Source organism: Pseudophryne corroboree, chromosome 2 (assembly GCF_028390025.1).
Source record: "Pseudophryne corroboree isolate aPseCor3 chromosome 2, aPseCor3.hap2, whole genome shotgun sequence".
Lineage (NCBI taxonomy): Eukaryota > Metazoa > Chordata > Amphibia > Anura > Myobatrachidae > Pseudophryne > Pseudophryne corroboree.
In genome coordinates, this window is record NC_086445.1 from 1,040,313,145 (window position 1) to 1,040,334,597 (window position 21,453).

At 47.0% G+C, this 21,453-nt stretch overlaps 1 protein-coding gene across 1 annotated transcript in view; it reads left to right on the top strand.

Moving 5' to 3' along the window:
• The window catches only part of LOC134988486 (uncharacterized), a 119,814-nt gene that overhangs the window by 30,598 nt on the left and 67,763 nt on the right, over nt 1-21,453 (top strand). The window contains exon 2 of the mRNA XM_063950553.1: nt 14,605-14,931. Within this exon, the coding sequence (XP_063806623.1) occupies nt 14,605-14,931 (327 nt within the window). The remainder of the gene's footprint in view (nt 1-14,604; nt 14,932-21,453) is intronic.

Below are 21,453 nucleotides of genomic sequence, written 5' to 3' on the forward strand. Positions count from 1 at the left end.
GCAGGATGGCCCTTCCAAAAAACCCTCCCCAAACAGCACATGACGCAAAGAAAAAAAGAGGTGCAATGAGGTAGCTGACTGTGTGAGTAAGATAAGCAACCCTAGTGGCCGACACAAACACCGGGCCCATCTAGGAGTGGCACTGCAGTGTCACGCAGGATGTCCCTTCCAAAAAACCCTCCCCAAACAGCACATGACGCAAAGAAAAAAAGAGGCGCAATGAGGTAGCTGACTGTGTGAGTAAGATAAGCGACCCTAGTGGCCGACACAAACACCGGGCCCATCTAGGAGTGGCACTGCAGTGTCACGCAGGATGTCCCTTCCAAAAAACCCTCCCCAAACAGCACATGACGCAAAGAAAAAAAGAGGCGCAATGAGGTAGCTGACTGTGTGAGTAAGATAAGCGACCCTAGTGGCCGACACAAACACCGGGCCCATCTAGGAGTGGCACTGCAGTGTCACGCAGGATGTCCCTTCCAAAAAACCCTCCCCAAACAGCACATGACGCAAAGAAAAAAAGAGGCGCAATGAGGTAGCTGACTGTGTGAGTAAGATAAGCGACCCTAGTGGCCGACACAAACACCGGGCCCATCTAGGAGTGGCACTGCAGTGTCACGCAGGATGGCCCTTCCAAAAAACCCTCCCCAAACAGCACATGACGCAAAGAAAAAAAGAGGCGCAATGAGGTAGCTGACTGTGTGAGTAAGATAAGCGACCCTAGTGGCCGACACAAACACCGGGCCCATCTAGGAGTGGCACTGCAGTGTCACGCAGGATGTCCCTTCCAAAAAACCCTCCCCAAACAGCACATGACGCAAAGAAAAAAAGAGGCGCAATGAGGTAGCTGACTGTGTGAGTAAGATAAGCGACCCTAGTGGCCGACACAAACACCGGGCCCATCTAGGAGTGGCACTGCAGTGTCACGCAGGATGGCCCTTCCAAAAAACCCTCCCCAAACAGCACATGACGCAAAGAAAAAAAGAGGCGCAATGAGGTAGCTGACTGTGTGAGTAAGATAAGCGACCCTAGTGGCCGACACAAACACCGGGCCCATCTAGGAGTGGCACTGCAGTGTCACGCAGGATGTCCCTTCCAAAAAACCCTCCCCAAACAGCACATGACGCAAAGAAAAAAAGAGGCGCAATGAGGTAGCTGACTGTGTGAGTAAGATAAGCGACCCTAGTGGCCGACACAAACACCGGGCCCATCTAGGAGTGGCACTGCAGTGTCACGCAGGATGTCCCTTCCAAAAAACCCTCCCCAAACAGCACATGACGCAAAGAAAAAAAGAGGCGCAATGAGGTAGCTGACTGTGTGAGTAAGATAAGCGACCCTAGTGGCCGACACAAACACCGGGCCCATCTAGGAGTGGCACTGCAGTGTCACGCAGGATGGCCCTTCCAAAAAACCCTCCCCAAACAGCACATGACGCAAAGAAAAAAAGAGGCGCAATGAGGTAGCTGACTGTGTGAGTAAGATAAGCGACCCTAGTGGCCGACACAAACACCGGGCCCATCTAGGAGTGGCACTGCAGTGTCACGCAGGATGGCCCTTCCAAAAAACCCTCCCCAAACAGCACATGACGCAGAGAAAAATAAAAGAAAAAAGAGGTGCAAGATGGAATTGTCCTTGGGCCCTCCCACCCACCCTTATGTTGTATAAACAGGACATGCACACTTTAACCAACCCATCATTTCAGTGACAGGGTCTGCCACACGACTGTGACTGATATGACGGGTTGGTTTGGACTAGAGATGAGCGCCTGAAATTTTTCGGGTTTTGTGTTTTGGTTTTGGGTTCGGTTCCGCGGCCGTGTTTTGGGTTCGACCGCGTTTTGGCAAAACCTCACCGAATTTTTTTTGTCGGATTCGGGTGTGTTTTGGATTCGGGTGTTTTTTTTAAAAAACACTAAAAAACAGCTTAAATCATAGAATTTGGGGGTCATTTTGATCCCATATTATTATTAACCTCAAAAACCATAATTTCCACTCATTTTCAGTCTATTCTGAATACCTCACACCTCACAATATTATTTTTAGTCCTAAAATTTGCACCAAGGTCGCTGGATGACTAAGCTAAGCGACACTAGTGGCCGACACAAACACCTGGCCCATCTAGGAGTGGCACTGCAGTGTCACGCAGGATGTCCCTTCCAAAAAACCCTCCCCAATCAGCACATGACGCAAAGAAAAAAAGAGGCGCAATGAGGTAGCTGACTGTGTGAGTAAGATAAGCGACCCTAGTGGCCGACACAAACACCGGGCCCATTTAGGAGTGGCACTGCAGTGTCACGCAGGATGTCCCTTCCAAAAAACCCTCCCCAATCAGCACATGACGCAAAGAAAAAAAGAGGCGCAATGAGGTAGCTGACTGTGTGAGTAAGATTAGCGACCCTAGTGGCCGACACAAACACCGGGCCCATTTAGGAGTGGCACTGCAGTGTCACGCAGGATGTCCCTTCCAAAAAACCCTCCCCAATCAGCACATGACGCAAAGAAAAAAAGAGGCGCAATGAGGTAGCTGACTGTGTGAGTAAGATTAGCGACCCTAGTGGCCGACACAAACACCGGGCCCATTTAGGAGTGGCACTGCAGTGTCACGCAGGATGTCCCTTCCAAAAAACCCTCCCCAATCAGCACATGACGCAAAGAAAAACAGAGGCGCAATGAGGTAGCTGACTGTGTGAGTAAGATTAGCGACCCTAGTGGCCGACACAAACACCGGGCCCATTTAGGAGTGGCACTGCAGTGTCACGCAGGATGTCCCTTCCAAAAAACCCTCCCCAATCAGCACATGACGCAAAGAAAAAAAGAGGCGCAATGAGGTAGCTGACTGTGTGAGTAAGATTAGCGACCCTAGTGGCCGACACAAACACCGGGCCCATTTAGGAGTGGCACTGCAGTGTCACGCAGGATGTCCCTTCAAAAAAACCCTCCCCAATCAGCACATGACGCAAAGAAAAAAAGAGGCGCAATGAGGTAGCTGACTGTGTGAGTAAGATTAGCGACCCTAGTGGCCGACACAAACACCGGGCCCATTTAGGAGTGGCACTGCAGTGTCACGCAGGATGTCCCTTCCAAAAAACCCTCCCCAAACAGCACATGACGCAAAGAAAAATAAAAGAAAAAAGAGGTGCAAGATGGAATTGTCCTTGGGCCCTCCCACCCACCCTTATGTTGTATAAACAAAACAGGACATGCACACTTTAACCAACCCATCATTTCAGTGACAGGGTCTGCCACACGACTGTGACTGATATGACGGGTTGGTTTGGACCCCCCCCAAAAAAGAAGCAATTAATCTCTCCTTGCACAAACTGGCTCTACAGAGGCAAGATGTCCACCTCATCATCACCCTCCGATATATCACCGTGTACATCCCCCTCCTCACAGATTATCAATTCGTCCCCACTGGAATCCACCATCTCAGCTCCCTGTGTACTTTGTGGAGGCAATTGCTGCTGGTCAATGTCTCCGCGGAGGAATTGATTATAATTCATTTTAATGAACATCATCTTCTCCACATTTTCTGGATGTAACCTCGTACGCCGATTGCTGACAAGGTGAGTGGCGGCACTAAACACTCTTTCGGAGTACACACTTGTGGGAGGGCAACTTAGGTAGAATAAAGCCAGTTTGTGCAATGGCCTCCAAATTGCCTCTTTTTCCTGCCAGTATAAGTATGGACTGTGTGACGTGCCTACTTGGATGCGGTCACTCATATAATCCTCCACCATTCTTTCAATGGTGAGAGAATCATATGCAGTGACAGTAGACGACATGTCCGTAATCGTTGTCAGGTCCTTCAGTCCGGACCAGATGTCAGCATCAGCAGTCGCTCCAGACTGCCCTGCATCACCGCCAGCGGGTGGGCTCGGAATTCTGAGCCTTTTCCTCGCACCCCCAGTTGCGGGAGAATGTGAAGGAGGAGATGTTGACAGGTCGCGTTCCGCTTGACTTGACAATTTTCTCACCAGCAGGTCTTTCAACCCCAGCAGACTTGTGTCTGCCGGAAAGAGAGATCCAAGGTAGGCTTTAAATCTAGGATCGAGCACGGTGGCCAAAATGTAGTGCTCTGATTTCAACAGATTGACCACCCGTGAATCCTTGTTAAGCGAATTAAGGGCTCCATCCACAAGTCCCACATGCCTAGCGGAATCGCTCCGTGTTAGCTCCTCCTTCAATGTCTCCAGCTTCTTCTGCAAAAGCCTGATGAGGGGAATGACCTGACTCAGGCTGGCAGTGTCTGAACTGACTTCACGTGTGGCAAGTTCAAAGGGCATCAGAACCTTGCACAACGTTGAAATCATTCTCCACTGCGCTTGAGACAGGTGCATTCCACCTCCTATATCGTGCTCAATTGTATAGGCTTGAATGGCCTTTTGCTGCTCCTCCAACCTCTGAAGCATATAGAGGGTTGAATTCCACCTCGTTACCACTTCTTGCTTCAGATGATGGCAGGGCAGGTTCAGTAGTTTTTGGTGGTGCTCCAGTCTTCTGTACGTGGTGCCTGTACGCCGAAAGTGTCCCGCAATTTTTCTGGCCACCGACAGCATCTCTTGCACGCCCCTGTCGTTTTTTAAAAAATTCTGCACCACCAAATTCAAGGTATGTGCAAAACATGGGACGTGCTGGAATTTGCCCATATTTAATGCACACACAATATTGCTGGCGTTGTCCGATGCCACAAATCCACAGGAGAGTCCAATTGGGGTAAGCCATTCCGCGATGATCTTCCTCAGTTGCCGTAAGAGGTTTTCAGCTGTGAGCGTATTATGGAAAGCGGTGATACAAAGCGTAGCCTGCCTAGGAAAGAGTTGGCGTTTGCGAGATGCTGCTACTGGTGCCGCCGCTGCTGTTCTTGCGGCGGGAGTCCATACATCTACCCAGTGGGCTGTCACAGTCATATAGTCCTGACCCTGCCCTGCTCCACTTGTCCACATGTCCGTGGTTAAGTGGACATTGGGTCCAGCTGCATTTTTTAGGACACTGGTGAGTCTTTTTCTGAGGTCCGTGTACATTTTCGGTATCGCCTGCCTAGAGAAGTGGAACCTAGATGGTATTTGGTAACGGGGGCACACTGCCTCAATAAATTGTCTAGTTCCCTGTGAACTAACGGCGGATACCGGACGCACGTCTAACACCAACATAGTTGTCAAGGCCTCAGTTATCCGCTTTGCAGCAGGATGACTGCTGTGATATTTCATCTTCCTCGCAAAGGACTGTTGAACAGTCAATTGCTTACTGGAAGTAGTACAAGTGGGCTTACGACTTCCCCTCTAGGATGACCATCGACTCCCAGCAGCAACAACAGCAGCGCCAGCAGCAGTAGGCGTTACACGCAAGGATGCATCGGAGGAATCCCAGGCAGGAGAGGACTCGTCAGAATTGCCAGTGACATGGCCTGCAGGACTATTGGCATTCCTGGGGAAGGAGGAAATTGACACTGAGGGAGTTGGTGGGGTGGTTTGCGTGAGCTTGGTTACAAGAGGAAGGGATTTACTGGTCAGTGGACTGCTTCCGCTGTCACCCAAAGTTTTTGAACTTGTCACTGACTTATTATGAATGCGCTGCAGGTGACGTATAAGGGAGGATGTTCCGAGGTGGTTAACGTCCTTACCCCTACTTATTACAGCTTGACAAAGGGAACACACGGCTTGACACCTGTTGTCCGCATTTCTGTTGAAATAGTTCCACACCGAAGAGCTGATTTTTTTGGTATTTTCACCAGGCATGTCAACGGCCATATTCCTCCCACGGACAACAGGTGTCTCCCCGGGTGCCTGACTTAAACAAACCACCTCACCATCAGAATCCTCCTGGTCAATTTCCTCCCCAGCGCCAGCAACACCCATATCCTCCTCATCCTGGTGTACTTCAACACTGACATCTTCAATCTGACTATCAGGAACTGGACTGCGGGTGCTCCTTCCAGCACTTGCAGGGGGCGTGCAAATGGTGGAAGGCGCATGCTCTTCACGTCCAGTGTTGGGAAGGTCAGGCATCGCAACCGACACAATTGGACTCTCCTTGTGGATTTGGGATTTCGAAGAACGCACAGTTCTTTGCGGTGCTACTGCTTTTGCCAGCTTGAGTCTTTTCATTTTTCTAGCGAGAGGCTGAGTGCCTCCATCCTCATGTGAAGCTGAACCACTAGCCATGAACATAGGCCAGGGCCTCAGCCGTTCCTTGCCACTCCGTGTGGTAAATGGCATATTGGCAAGTTTACGCTTCTCCTCCGACAATTTTATTTTAGGTTTTGGAGTCCTTTTTTTACTGATATTTGGTGTTTTGGATTTGACATGCTCTGTACTATGACATTGGGCATCGGCCTTGGCAGACGACGTTGCTGGCATTTCATCGTCTCGGCCATGACTAGTGGCAGCAGCTTCAGCACGAGGTGGAAGTGGATCTTGATCTTTCCCTAATTTTGGAACCTCAACATTTTTGTTCTCCATATTTTAATAGGCACAACTAAAAGGCACCTCAGGTAAACAATGGAGATGGATGGATACTAGTATACAATTATGGATGGACTGCCGAGTGCCGACACAGAGGTAGCTACAGCCGTGAACTACCGTACTGTGTCTGCTGCTAATATAGACTGGTTGATAAAGAGATGTCGTAGTATGTATGTATGAAGAAGAAAGAAAAAAAAACCACGGTTAGGTGGTATACAATTATGGACGGACTGCCGAGTGCCGACACAGAGGTAGCCACAGCCGTGAACTACCGTACTGTACTGTGTCTGCTGCTAATATAGACTGGTTGATAAAGAGATGTCGTAGTATGTATGTATGAAGAAGAAAGAAAAAAAAACCACGGGTAGGTGGTATACAATTATGGACGGACTGCCGAGTGCCGACACAGAGGTAGCCACAGCCGTGAACTACCGTACTGTACTGTGTCTGCTGCTAATATAGACTGGTTGATAAAGAGATGTAGTAGTATGTATGTATAAAGAAGAAAGAAAAAAAAACCACGGGTAGGTGGTATACAATTATGGACGGACTGCCGAGTGCCGACACAGAGGTAGCCACAGCCGTGAACTACCGTACTGTACTGTGTCTGCTGCTAATATAGACTGGTTGATAAAGAGATGTCGTAGTATGTATGTATGAAGAAGAAAGAAAAAAAAACCACGGTTAGGTGGTATACAATTATGGACGGACTGCCGAGTGCCGACACAGAGGTAGCCACAGCCGTGAACTACCGTACTGTACTGTGTCTGCTGCTAATATAGACTGGTTGATAAAGAGATGTCGTAGTATGTATGTATAAAGAAGAAAGAAAAAAAAACCACGGTTAGGTGGTATACAATTATGGACGGACTGCCGAGTGCCGACACAGAGGTAGCCACAGCCGTGAACTACCGTACTGTACTGTGTCTGCTGCTAATATAGACTGGTTGATAAAGAGATGTCGTAGTATGTATGTATGAAGAAGAAAGAAAAAAAAACCACGGTTAGGTGGTATACAATTATGGACGGACTGCCGAGTGCCGACACAGAGGTAGCCACAGCCGTTAACTACCGTACTGTACTGTGTCTGCTGCTAATATAGACTGGTTGATAAAGAGATGTCGTAGTATGTATGTATAAAGAAGAAAGAAAAAAAAACCACGGTTAGGTGGTATACAATTATGGACGGACTGCCGAGTGCCGACACAGAGGTAGCCACAGCCGTGAACTACCGTACTGTACTGTGTCTGCTGCTAATATAGACTGGTTGATAAAGAGATGTCGTAGTATGTATGTATAAAGAAGAAAGAAAAAAAAAACCACGGGTAGGTGGTATACAATTATGGATGGACTGCCGAGTGCCGACACAGAGGTAGCTACAGCCGTGAACTACCGTACTGTGTCTGCTGCGACTGGATGATAAATAATGATATAAAAAATATATATATATCACTACTGCAGCCGGACAGGTATATATATTATATAATGACGGACCTGCTGGACACTGTCTGTCAGCAGAATGAGTTTTTTATAGAATAAAAAAAAAAACACCACACAAGTGAAGTCACACGACGAGTGTTTAACTTTTTCAGGCAATCACAATATAGTATACTACTAACTATACTGGTGGTCAGTGTGGTCAGGTCACTGGTCAGTCACACTGGCAGTGGCACTCCTGCAGCAAAAGTGTGCACTGTTTAATTTTAATATAATATGTACTCCTGGCTCCTGCTATAACCTATAACTGGCACTGCAGTGCTCCCCAGTCTCCCCCACAATTATAAGCTGTGTGAGCTGAGCACAGTCAGATATATAATATATATACATAGATGATGCAGCACACTGGGCTGAGCAGTGCACACAGATATGGTATGTGACTGTCTTGTACTCCTGGCTCCTGCTATAACCTATAACTGGCACTGCAGTGCTCCCCAGTCTCCCCCACAATTATAAGCTGTGTGAGCTGAGCACAGTCAGATATATAATATATACATAGATGATGCAGGCATGCAGCACACTGGGCTGAGCAGTGCACACAGATATGGTATGTGACTGAGTCACTGTGTGTACCGTTTTTTTCAGGCAGAGAACGGATATATTAAATAAAACAACTGCACTGCTGGTGGTCACTGTGGTCAGTCACTAAACTCTGCACTCTCTTCTACAGTATCAGCCTCAGGTCAATCTCTCTCTCTCTCTCCTAATCTAAATGGAGAGGACGCCAGCCACGTCCTCTCCCTATCAATCTCAATGCACGTGTGAAAATGGCGGCGACGCGCGGCTCCTTATATAGAATCCGAGTCTCGCGAGAATCCGACAGCGTCATGATGACGTTCGGGCGCGCTCGGGTTAACCGAGCAAGGCGGGAAGATCCGAGTCGCTCGGACCCGTGAAAAAAAACATGAAGTTCGTGCGGGTTCGGATTCAGAGAAACCGAACCCGCTCATCTCTAGTGACTGACCACAGTGACCACCAGACAGTGCAGTTTTATTTAATATATCCGTTCTCTGCCTGAAAAAAACGATACACACAGTGACTCAGTCACATACCATATCTGTGTGCACTGCTCAGCCCAGTGTGCTGCATCATCTATGTATATATTATATATCTGACTGTGCTCAGCTCACACAGCTTATAATTGTGGGGGAGACTGGGGAGCACTGCAGTGCCAGTTATAGGTTATAGCAGGAGCCAGGAGTACAAGACAGTCACATACCATATCTGTGTGCACTGCTCAGCCCAGTGTGCTGCATCATCTATGTATATATTATATATCTGACTGTGCTCAGCTCACACAGCTTATAATTGTGGGGGAGACTGGGGAGCACTGCAGTGCCAGTTATAGGTTATAGCCGGAGCCAGGAGTACATATTATATTAAAATTAATTAAACAGTGCACACTTTTGCTGCAGGAGTGCCACTGCCAGTGTGACTGACCAGTGACCTGACCACACTGACCACCAGTATAGTTAGTAGTATACTATATTGTGATTGCCTGAAAAAGTTAAACACTCGTCGTGTGACTTCACTTGTGTGGTGTTTTTTTTTTATTCTATAAAAAACTCATTCTGCTGACAGACAGTGTCCAGCAGGTCCGTCATTATATAATATATATACCTGTCCGGCTGCAGTAGTGATATATATATATTTTTTATATCATTATTTATCATCCAGTCGCAGCAGACACAGTACGGTAGTTCACGGCTGTAGCTACCTCTGTGTCGGCACTCGGCAGTCCGTCCATAATTGTATACCACCTAACCGTGGTTTTTTTTTCTTTCTTCTTTATACATACATACTACGACATCTCTTTATCAACCAGTCTATATTAGCAGCAGACACAGTACAGTACGGTAGTTCACGGCTGTGGCTACCTCTGTGTCGGCACTCGGCAGTCCGTCCATAATTGTATACCACATAACCGTGGTTTTTTTTTCTTTCTTCTTTATACATACATACTACGACATCTCTTTATCAACCAGTCTATATTAGCAGCAGACACAGTACAGTACGGTAGTTCGCGGCTGTGGCTACCTCTGTGTCGGCACTCGGCAGTCCGTCCATAATTGTATACCACCTAACCGTGGTTTTTTTTTCTTTCTTCTTTATACGTACATACTACGACATCTCTTTATCAACCAGTCTATATTAGCAGCAGACACAGTACAGTACGGTAGTTCACGGCTGTGGCTACCTCTGTGTCGGCACTCGGCAGTCCGTCCATAATTGTATACCACCTAACCGTGTTTTTTTTTCTTTCTTCTTTATACGTACATACTACGACATCTCTTTATCAACCAGTCTATATTAGCAGCAGACACAGTACAGTACGGTAGTTCACGGCTGTGGCTACCTCTGTGTCGGCACTCGGCAGTCCGTCCATAATTGTATACCACCTACCCGTGGTTTTTTTTCTTTCTTCTTTATACATACATACTACGACATCTCTTTATCAACCAGTCTATATTAGCAGCAGACACAGTACAGTACGGTAGTTCACGGCTGTGGCTACCTCTGTGTCGGCACTCGGCAGTCCGTCCATAATTGTATACCACCTAACCGTGGTTTTTTTTTCTTTCTTCTTTATACATACATACTACGACATCTCTTTATCAACCAGTCTATATTAGCTATATGTCTATATGTGCTGATTGGGGAGGGTTTTTTGGAAGGGACATCCTGCGTGACACTGCAGTGCCACTCCTAAATGGGCCCGGTGTTTGTGTCGGCCACTAGGGTCGCTAATCTTACTCACACAGTCACCTCATTGCGCCTCTTTTTTTCTTTGCATCATGTGCTGATTGGGGAGGGTTTTTTGGAAGGGACATCCTGCGTGACACTGCAGTGCCACTCCTAGATGGGCCAGGTGTTTGTGTCGGCCACTAGGGTCGCTTAGCTTACTCACACAGCTACCTCATTGCGCCTCTTTTTTTTCTTCTTTGCGTCATGTGCTGTTTGGGGAGTAGTTTTTTGAAGGGCCATCCTGCGTGACACTGCAGTGCCACTCCTAGATGGGCCAGGTGTTTGTGTTGGCCACTTGGGTCGCTGAGCTTAGTCATCCAGCGACCTCGGTGCAAATTTTAGGACTAAAAATAATATTGTGAGGTGTGAGGTATTCAGAATAGACTGAAAATGAGTGGAAATTATGGTTTTTGAGGTTAATAATAATATGGGATCAAAATGACCCCCAAATTCTATGATTTAAGCTGTTTTTTAGGGTTTTTTGAAAAAAACACCCGAATCCAAAACACACCCGAATCCGACAAAAAAAATTCGGTGAGGTTTTGCCAAAACGCGGTCGAACCCAAAACACGGCCGCGGAACCGAACCAAAAACCAAAACACAAAACCCGAAAAATTTCAGGCGCTCATCTCTAAAGAATACCCCGGGTTCTATCCTTCCTCTGCACTGGGCTCCAGGACAAGACGCAGCCTGGCCGATAACATAACTATAGACTTGTCTACAGCAGACCCCTGGCTTATATCACTAACCATGACCAATGTCTTGCTGCGGCTCTGCCGATATAACCAGCTCTATCCTTGGTGTGATGGCCCCTGGGCACTGACATGTCATTTCTCACTGACGTCTCTGATTTGTAACTGTTATGCGTTAGTGGGCAGATGATTACATTGGGTGTCACAGAGATGATGAACTGTCACCAACCACAGTCTCAGTGCCACCCATACTGCGTAATATACACGTACGGCTGGCATGTGTGGGCTGTGGACGTGTGATTCCACTTCCTCTGATCTCCACAAACCATGTTTGTAGCTAGTCTGGATCCTGAGGCAGTTAGTAAGAAAGGAAAGAGGAAACAAGTTACCACGTGAGTTAGTAAATCACCCCCGGCCGTGTGACATCCACAGCTCAGCAGTAATGTCCCCACGTCACTGTGCAGTTGCACAGTCTGAGCTGTACCCCCACCACAGGGCCCAGATAGAGGAAAATGCCCAAATATTTCAGGGCTAAGGCCCCAGCAGCAGCCACCTATGTCAGCAATGTGTGGGGTCACTCAGTGGTAGCGTACACCTAGCATCATGACATAAGCATTACCCGCCACCCGGCAGCTGAAGTATGGCGCAGCGGCTCACATACAGAGATGGGGCAGTTCAAAGACATTGCCCAATTGGCTCCGCAAGCTGGCTGCCGCTGTTTGTTACAGCAAATGTGATTAAAGAGTGATGATTTATTATTTCAGTGCCAAAAAAGTGTCCAGTTAGTAGAAACAAAGGCGGGTAACATCTGATGATGTCACTTGAAGATAAGTACTTGTATTAGTGATTCTGCCAGATTTTGGACTCATTGGAAAAGTGACAGTTGGGAGCTGATTGGCTGAAGCACCATTTATCAAGCGTGTCCCCTGGCTGTGGCATTACCTCCCCGGCTAGGGGAGCCCGATGCTGGTTTAAAAAATACGGGGGACCTACATTTAAAAGGGGGCTAAATTCCACCAGCAAAACATGGAAAATGAATACAGAATGAGCCGATGATCTCCAGAGGAGTGTTGATAGTTGCAGGTGCCTCTAGTATCTAAGACCCCATGGGGCCTGGGACCCCTTTTCATCGCCATAAAAAGGCTGTAGTGTAATCTTGGCAACTCAGTGGCCGCTGGGACCCAGGCAGAAGCATATGTTCCCTAATGGATGATATGAGTATGATCAAGCTTATCATTACTTGCCCTGCGTATAACTACCCCTCTCTCTTCCTTTTTAGCTACATTTAATGAAGAGGTATTGTGTGGGATACACCAAAGCATAGTTTGTGGTCAAACCTCTGAAAAGACATTTTTCTGAGGTTTGGCAACTTACTGCACATGCACCAAGCTCCGGAATGCATAACATTCTGGAGCTTGGATTCGATGGGTAACACCATTTTTATATGTCATTACCCAATAGAAGCCTATGGGCTTCTGTGAAGATATGGGGTTCCACATCACTCGGGCATGGTTTTAGATGAAAACCAGTGGTAGTTTATTGAACAGAATGGGTGATAAACAGCACGGCACACTTCTGTACTCTAGTTCCACATGACAGTCACACTAAATCCCTGGCAGAGCATCACCTCCTATCCTAGGTCAGAGATTCATCTCTATCACCAAGTCCCCATCTGAAAGATCATAGGAGGGAAAAAAGTACGTGGGTCTCATGTGGCTTGATAGATGGGCGATCTCTTCATTTGCTGCTTCTTCTCTGGTCCTCTGTTCATTGACCTCTTGGGCCAATCGCAATATCTCTTGGCATACCATCATTTGTACTGGCTTCCAGGCTGACCATTGGTCCATCCCTGTCCTAGGCATCTGTTAGCTTGACCATCTGCTCCCGCTTACCTGCCCACCATTCAATTTTTGATATCTTCCCAAGTGGACTCAAAGGACTCCCAAGGGTATGGGATCCTTTCCACTTAATATGCCTTGAACCATCTGGGATGCTGGAGGCATAACGAGGCTCCTCCATCCACTATGTCCACTTTTATAGGGTCTTTGTGGTACCCTCTCCACTTTCGTGGTGGCACCGTTGCCATGGGGATAGTACCCACCAGCAATCTGCTAGTTTCACAGCCGTGCTCCTGGCAATGTGGCTCTCAGACTTCTCCTGGTACTGCTGAGTGTGCAGACAACCTCTACTCACGCCAGTACCACGGCACCTCGCTTGTGCCTGTTCAGGACCCCTTCAGCAGCGGTTCTGTTTGCGCTGCTGTTTCCATTCTGCTGTGATTCTTGCTATCAAGCTTGAATAATTGCACTGCTTGCCACAGATTGATGTTCTCCTCCAACAATACAGAGTCCCAGATACATAACCTGTCCAAAATAATCCAATATAATGGTTTCCACAGCAGATCTCTGGCAGAGCTTCACCTATTAGTTTTGGGTCAGTGACTCATCTCCCAGCCCTCACCATAGCCCACCTTTATCTCACTCCTCTTCTCCCTGTGGGAATGCCCTGTCCAGGGTAGCTACAAAAGGTTCATATAGGTGGGGGTCTTTGCAAATCCAGTCCCCACTACCTCCGTGGGGACTGGGGTCATCTCTCAGGTGACCCCCAGCTGGGTCCGACTACTGGCTGCCTGGCATAGCACACTGATAGACAATAGGGAGTAACAGAAGGGACATTGGTACCTTAAATGACTCAACCTTTGAGTGTCCCCTGTGGTTTAAGTAAACAAAAGGAAGCTGTAATGCTAAAAGGAATAACCCACATACCGTGTAACAGATAACGTAACACAAGCGCATATATTACCAATATTACCAGACACAGTATGGGGAGCACCAACATGCTATGGAGACATGGGGACAAAATGTGAATATTCAATGGTTTTGTTACAGCTTCTATTCACATTCCACCTGAGAGGGATCCAATCGTCACTCGATGCACGTGCAGACGGACTCCCGGGTCCTACACCTGGAAGCCCCCACACCTCAAAGGACAGCTCTTATCGGGACCTTCACTAAATTCTTCATGCATACGGTGTTAATAAACGCAGATATGCGCATGATGAGTGGTGGGATGCATCGTATTCATAGTGCAATGCGTCATGCATCCCGCCCATCGTATGTTAGTATGCATTGTTACTACATGATTACATGATAAATAAACACCTTTATTTGCTGGAAATAATAATGATGCTTATGTTATGTTTGTTTTCAGATCTTGTCCCAGCGTCATCAGTCCTCGCCGGCGGCACGGTGACCCTGCATTGCCAGGAGGGCAGCAATAGAACTTTAAATAGAGATGACATAATACAAATTAATTGGAGAAAAGAAAATGATGTGCAGCATCTGATACATGCTTTCACTAAGACATTGAATGCAACCGCATCAAACCTCACAGACGGCAGAATCTCCTTCCTGAGCCCCGAGCAGCCGCTCACACTCCGGATAACAGACGCTCAGCCGAGTGACTCTGGGAATTACACTTGTGCTATAACAACAACAGAAGGACTCATTACCAACTCATGGATGCTTCATGTATCAGGTATAATTTACAGGAACCTTCACACTTTACACTGTCTAGATACAGTAGTTGTATGGTCACCCAGCCATTGCCTAGTGTGCAAAGTAGAGATGAGTGTTTCGGAATCGAAACCGCTCCAAACACCAGGGAGCAGAGTTCACCTGATCCAATTGCCCAGGTGTTCCCGCCAGACTTAGATCCCACTTCGAGGCTGAATGCCATCCTACCAGCGTCAGATTCTCGTGGGAACTGGATTCTATATTTGGTGCTGCGACCGGGCTCTGCACCATTTTACAGAAGCTCATGGTACTGTACGCTGCGCTGACTCTGCTCTATTGGCTGTGTGCTGTGTACAGAATCACAAGTGGCTCTGCTATAGGAGGCACCATAGGCAAAAGCAGGGGGGGGAGAGGGGGGATGGGGGTGTTCCGGTTGCCCAGAAACCCCTCCTCTGGCAAGTGGTTCAAATTATGACAACAACAGCAATGTTGTATAATATGATTACTAGAACTGAGCCACATCATGCAGTGTACGGGACAGAGCAGAGCTGCTACACGTGCCCAGTGGTAGCATCTTCTTCTACCAAGTTTGCTGTGTGTGTGGATCTGAGTACTCAATCAGTGCACTGGACCAGAGATTAGCTACCAGGAAGAAGAGACAGGAGCCTTACCATGAGGAGGGAGAATGTGTGCTTAGGAAGTGAAGCACTGGTTCTATTATGTTTGTGTATTTAGTTATTATAGTATGTTTAATCTTTTCCTGACCACTTATCTTATTTACTGTATATGATTTAAATATGTTTGATACACCCTATACTATAGACAAACCATAGTGTTAAATATTAATATTGTATTCCATACAGTATCCAGTATATAAAAAGACCATTGTTTACATTAATGCCCTAGGTCGTTACTGGGTTCTTCTACTACTCTACTGGGTTCTTCTACTACTCCCCCTGACTCCCGCACTTGCTCCAATGTTTCTTACAGTTTGAGATTGTGGATTGCATTTGCTCTAGAAATCCTGCGTTTACTACTGGGCACGCTGCTGTGTGCTGCACTATACTCTGCTGTGTCCAGACTCATTAGTGGCTGTACAGTGTAGTAACTGTGTATATAGGGGCCACGCTGCTGGTGTGCTGCACTATACTCTGCTGTATTGTGCTGTGTCCAGACTCATTAGTGGCTGTGCAGTGTAGTAACTGTGTATATAGGGGCCACACTGCTGTGTGCTGTGCTATACTCTGCTGTATTGTGCTGTGTCCAGACTCATTAGTGGCTGTGCAGTATAGTGACTGTGTATGAGGCATGCTGCTGTGTGCTGCGCTATACTCTGCTGTATTGTGCTGTGTACAGACTCATAAGTGGCTGTACTCTGTATAGTGACTGATCTATTGCTTGTACTTGTACTGTTTGGTGCACTGTGTTCATGTGCATTAATAATAAGCCCTGTGATCCACGCAGTTTTAACAGAGCAGCAAGTAAAAAAATAGAAAGAAAGGAAAATATATCTAGTATCTATTGTGTGTATTGGGTGGTACGCTGTACTCTAGTGTGCTTTTTTCACATGCATCTATAAGCCCTGTGATCCACGCAGTGATCTGCGACTTGACAAATGGATGACTATCAGTAAAGAGAAGAGCAACCAAATTCTAGTTGTCACACCTGTGGGTTGAGGCTGACCTGGGGTAGCGTCAGGTGTAGGAGCTGACGTGTATGTGACCCTGGGTGGTAATATGGGATTCCTGGACATACAGGGTACCCTTAGCACAGATGCCTGAAGGCGTGACCTAGACGACAGAGGAGTTAAAGTCAAGTTCTTTATTGTGCACATAGTTCAATAATCACAACGGCAGTTTGGTGAAAGAATCAATGCTCAGCAATTAGAATTAGAGATGAGCGGGTTTGGCTCTCAGAGAACCGAACCGTACCTAACTTCACCATTCGAGTCCGGTTCCGAGCCAGGCTCGGGTTTTCCCACCTGACTCGGAAACCAGAACGAGGCAAAACGTCATCATCCCGCTGTCGGATTCTCGCTGGGTTTGGATTCCATGTAAGGATCTGCGCGTCCCCGCCATTTTCACTCCGGCATTGGAGAGTGTACAGAGAGGATGTGTCTCCGTTCTCTGTGTCCTCAGTGTCCGTGGCTTGTGTGCGGAATCTGTCCAGTCACAGTGCTTGTGTTCTCTGCTGCCATATGTCCAGTGGTGCTGTGTTGTGCTGCATCAGTTCAGTGGTGGTGTCCTCTGCTGCTATATGTCCAGTGCTGTCCAGTGGTGCTGTGTTGTGCTGCATCAGTTCAGTGGTGGTGTGTTGTGCTGCATCAGTCACAGTGGTGGTGTCCTCTGCTGCCATATGTCCAGTGCTGCTGTATAATAAGTCCCTTACAGTGTTGCTGTGTTGTGCTGCATCAGACCAGTGGTAGTGTCCTGGGCATCAGTCAGACAAGTGACCATTCACAGTGGTAGTGTCCTGGCCATCAGTCATTCCTGTGCCGCATATTGTGTTATATAACTCCAGAAACATAATGGAGAACAAAAATTTGGAGGATAAAATAAGGAAAGATCAATAACCACTTCCTCCTAGTGCTGAAGCTGCTGCCACTAGCCATGACATAGATGATGAAATGCCAACGTCGTCTGCCAAGGCCGATGCCCAATGTGATAGTAGAGGGGCGGGGATGTAAAATACAAAAAGCCAAAGTTCAGTAAAAAGTAGAGATGAGCGGGTTCGGTTCCTCGGAATCCGAACCCGCCCGTACTTCAGCTTTTTTTACACGGATCCGAGCGACTCGGATCTTCCTGCCTTGCTCGGTTAACCCGAGCGCGCCCGAACGTCATCATGACGCTGTCGGATTCTCGCGAGGCTCGGATTCTATCGCGAGACTCGGATTCTATATAAGGAGCCGCGCGTCGCCGCCATTTTCACACGTGCATTGAGATTAATAGGGAGAGGACGTGGCTGGCGTCCTCTCCATTTAGATTAGAAGAGAGAGAGTGAGATTGAGACAGAGACACTTGATTTACTGGAGCTTAGGAGTACTAGAGAGTGCAGAGTTTACTAGTGACTGACCACTGACCAGTGACCACCAGTGCAGTTTTATTTAATATAATCCGTTCTCTGCCTGAAAAAAACGATACACAGTGACTCAGTCACATACCATATCTGTGCTCAGCCCAGTGTGCTGCATCATCTATGTATAATATCTGACTGTGCTCACACAGCTTAATTGTGGGGGAGACTGGGGAGCAGTTATAGGTTATAGCAGTAGCCAGGAGTACATATTATTAAAATTAAACAGTGCACACTTTTGCTGCAGGAGTGCCACTGCCAGTGTGACTGACCAGTGACCTGACCACACTGACCACCAGTATAGTATACTATATTGTGATTGCCTGAAAAAGTTAAACACTCGTCGTGTGACTTGTGTGGTGTTTTTTTATTCTATAAAAAACTCATTCTGCTGACAGACAGTGTCCAGCAGGTCCGTCATTATATAATATATACCTGTCCGGCTGCAGTAGTGATATATATATATTTTTTATATCATTATTTATCATCCAGTCGCAGCAGACACAGTACGGTAGTTCACGGCTGTAGCTACCTCTGTGTCGGTACTCGGCAGTCCATCCATAATTGTATACCACCTACCCGTGGTTTTTTTTTCTTTCTTCTTTATACATACTACATCTCATTATCATCCAGTCTATATTAGCAGCAGACACAGTATAGTACGGTAGTCCACGGCTGTAGCTACCTCTGTGTCGGCACTCGGCAGTCCATCCATAATTGTATACCACCTACCCGTGGTTTTTTTTTTCTTCTTTATACATACTACATCTCATTATCAACCAGTCTATATTAGCAGCAGACACAGTACAGTACGGTAGTCCACGGCTGTAGCTACCTCTGTGTCGGCACTCGGCAGTCCGTCCATAATTGTATACCACCTACCCGTGGTTTTTTTTTCTTTCTTCTTTATACATACTACATCTCATTATCATCCAGTCTATATTAGCAGCAGACACAGTACAGTACGGTAGTCCACGGCTGTAGCTACCTCTGTGTCGGCACTCGGCAGTCCATCCATAATTGTATACCACCTACCCGTTTTTTTTTTTTCTTCTTTATACATACTACATCTCATTATCATCCAGTCTATATTAGCAGCAGACACAGTACAGTACGGTAGTCCACGGCTGTAGCTACCTCTGTGTCGGCACTCGGCAGTCCGTCCATAATTGTATACCACCTACCCGTGGTTTTTTTTTCTTTCTTCTTTATACATACATACTACATCTCATTATCAACCAGTCTATATTAGCAGCAGACACAGTACAGTACGGTAGTCCACGGCTGTAGCTACCTCTGTGTCAGCACTCGGCAGTCCATCCATAATTGTATACCACCTACCCGTGGTTTTTTTTTTCTTCTTTATACATACTACATCTCATTATCATCCAGTCTATATTAGCAGCAGACACAGTACAGTACGGTAGTCCACGGCTGTAGCTACCTCTGTGTCGGCACTCGGCAGTCCGTCCATAATTGTATACCACCTACCCGTGGTTTTTTTTTCTTTCTTCTTTATACATACATACTACATCTCTTTATCAACCAGTCTATATTAGCAGCAGACACAGTACGGTAGTCCACGGCTGTAGCTACCTCTGTGTCGGCACTCGGCATTCCGTCCATAATTGTATACCACCTACCCGTGGTTTTTTTTTCATTCTTCTTTATACATACATACTACATCTCTTTATCAACCAGTCTATATTAGCAGCAGACACAGTACGGTAGTCCACGGCTGTAGCTACCTCTGTGTCGGCACTCGGCAGTCCGTCCATAATTGTATACCACCTACCCGTGGTTTTTTTTTCTTTCTTCTTTATACATACATACTACATCTCTTTATCAACCAGTCTATATTAGCAGCAGACACAGTACGGTAGTCCACGGCTGTAGCTACCTCTGTGTCGGCACTCGGCAGTCCGTCCATAATTGTATACCACCTACCCGTGGTTTTTTTTTCTTTCTTCTTTATACATACATACTACATCTCTTTATCAACCAGTCTATATTAGCAGCAGACACAGTACGGTAGTCCACGGCTGTAGCTACCTCTGTGTCGGCCCTACCCGTGGTTTTTTTTTCTTTCTTCTTTATACATACATACTACATCTCTTTATCAACCAGTCTATATTAGCAGCAGACACAGTACAGTACGGTAGTCCACGGCTGTAGCTACCTCTGTGTCGGCACTCGGCAGTCCATCCATAATTGTATACTAGTATCCATCCATCTCCATTGTTTACCTGAGGTGCCTTTTAGTTGTGCCTATTAAAATATGGAGAACAAAAATGTTGAGGTTCCAAAATTAGGGAAAGATCAAGATCCACTTCCACCTCGTGCTGAAGCTGCTGCCACTAGTCATGGCCGAGACGATGAAATGCCAGCAACGTCGTCTGCCAAGGCCGATGCCCAATGTCATAGTACAGAGCATGTCAAATCCAAAACACCAAATATCAGTAAAAAAAGGACTCCAAAACCTAAAATAAAATTGTCGGAGGAGAAGCGTAAACTTGCCAATATGCCATTTACCACACGGAGTGGCAAGGAACGGCTGAGGCCCTGGCCTATGTTCATGGCTAGTGGTTCAGCTTCACATAAGGATGGAAGCACTCAGCCTCTCGCTAGAAAAATGAAAAGACTCAAGCTGGAAAAAGCACAGCAAAGAACTGTGCGTTCTTCGAAATCCCAAATCCACAAGGAGAGTCCAATTGTGTCGGTTGCGATGCCTGACCTTCCCAACACTGGAGGTGAAGAGCATGCGCCTTCCACCATTTGCACGCCCCCTGCAAGTGCTGGAAGGAGCACCCGCAGTCCAGTTCCTGATAGTCAGATTGAAGATGTCAGTGTTGAAGTACACCAGGATGAGGAGGATATGGGTGTTGCTGGCGCTGGGGAGGAAATTGACCAGGAGGATTCTGATGGTGAGGTGGTTTGTTTAAGTCAGGCACCCGGGGAGACACCTGTTGTCCGTGGGAGGAATATGGCCGTTGACATGCCTGGTGAAAATACCAAAAAAATCAGCTCTTCGGTGTGGAAGTATTTCACCAGAAATGCGGACAACATTTGTCAAGCCGTGTGTTACCTTTGTCAAGCTGTAATAAGTAGGGGTAAGGACGTTAACCACCTCGGAACATCCTCCCTTATACGTCACCTGCAGCGCATTCATAATAAGTCAGTGACAAGTTCAAAAACTTTGGCCGACAGCGGAAGCAGTCCACTGACCAGTAAATCCCTTCCTCTTGTAACCAAGCTCACGCAAACCACCCCACCAACTCCCTCAGTGTCAATTTCCTCCTTCCCCAGGAATGCCAATAGTCCTGCAGGCCATGTCACTGGCAATTCTGATGATTCCTCTCCTGCCTGGGATTCCTCCGATGCATCCTTGCGTGTAACGCCTACTGCTGCTGGCGCTGCTGTTGTTGCTGCTGGGAGTCGATGGTCATCCCAGAGGGGAAGTCGTAAGCCCACT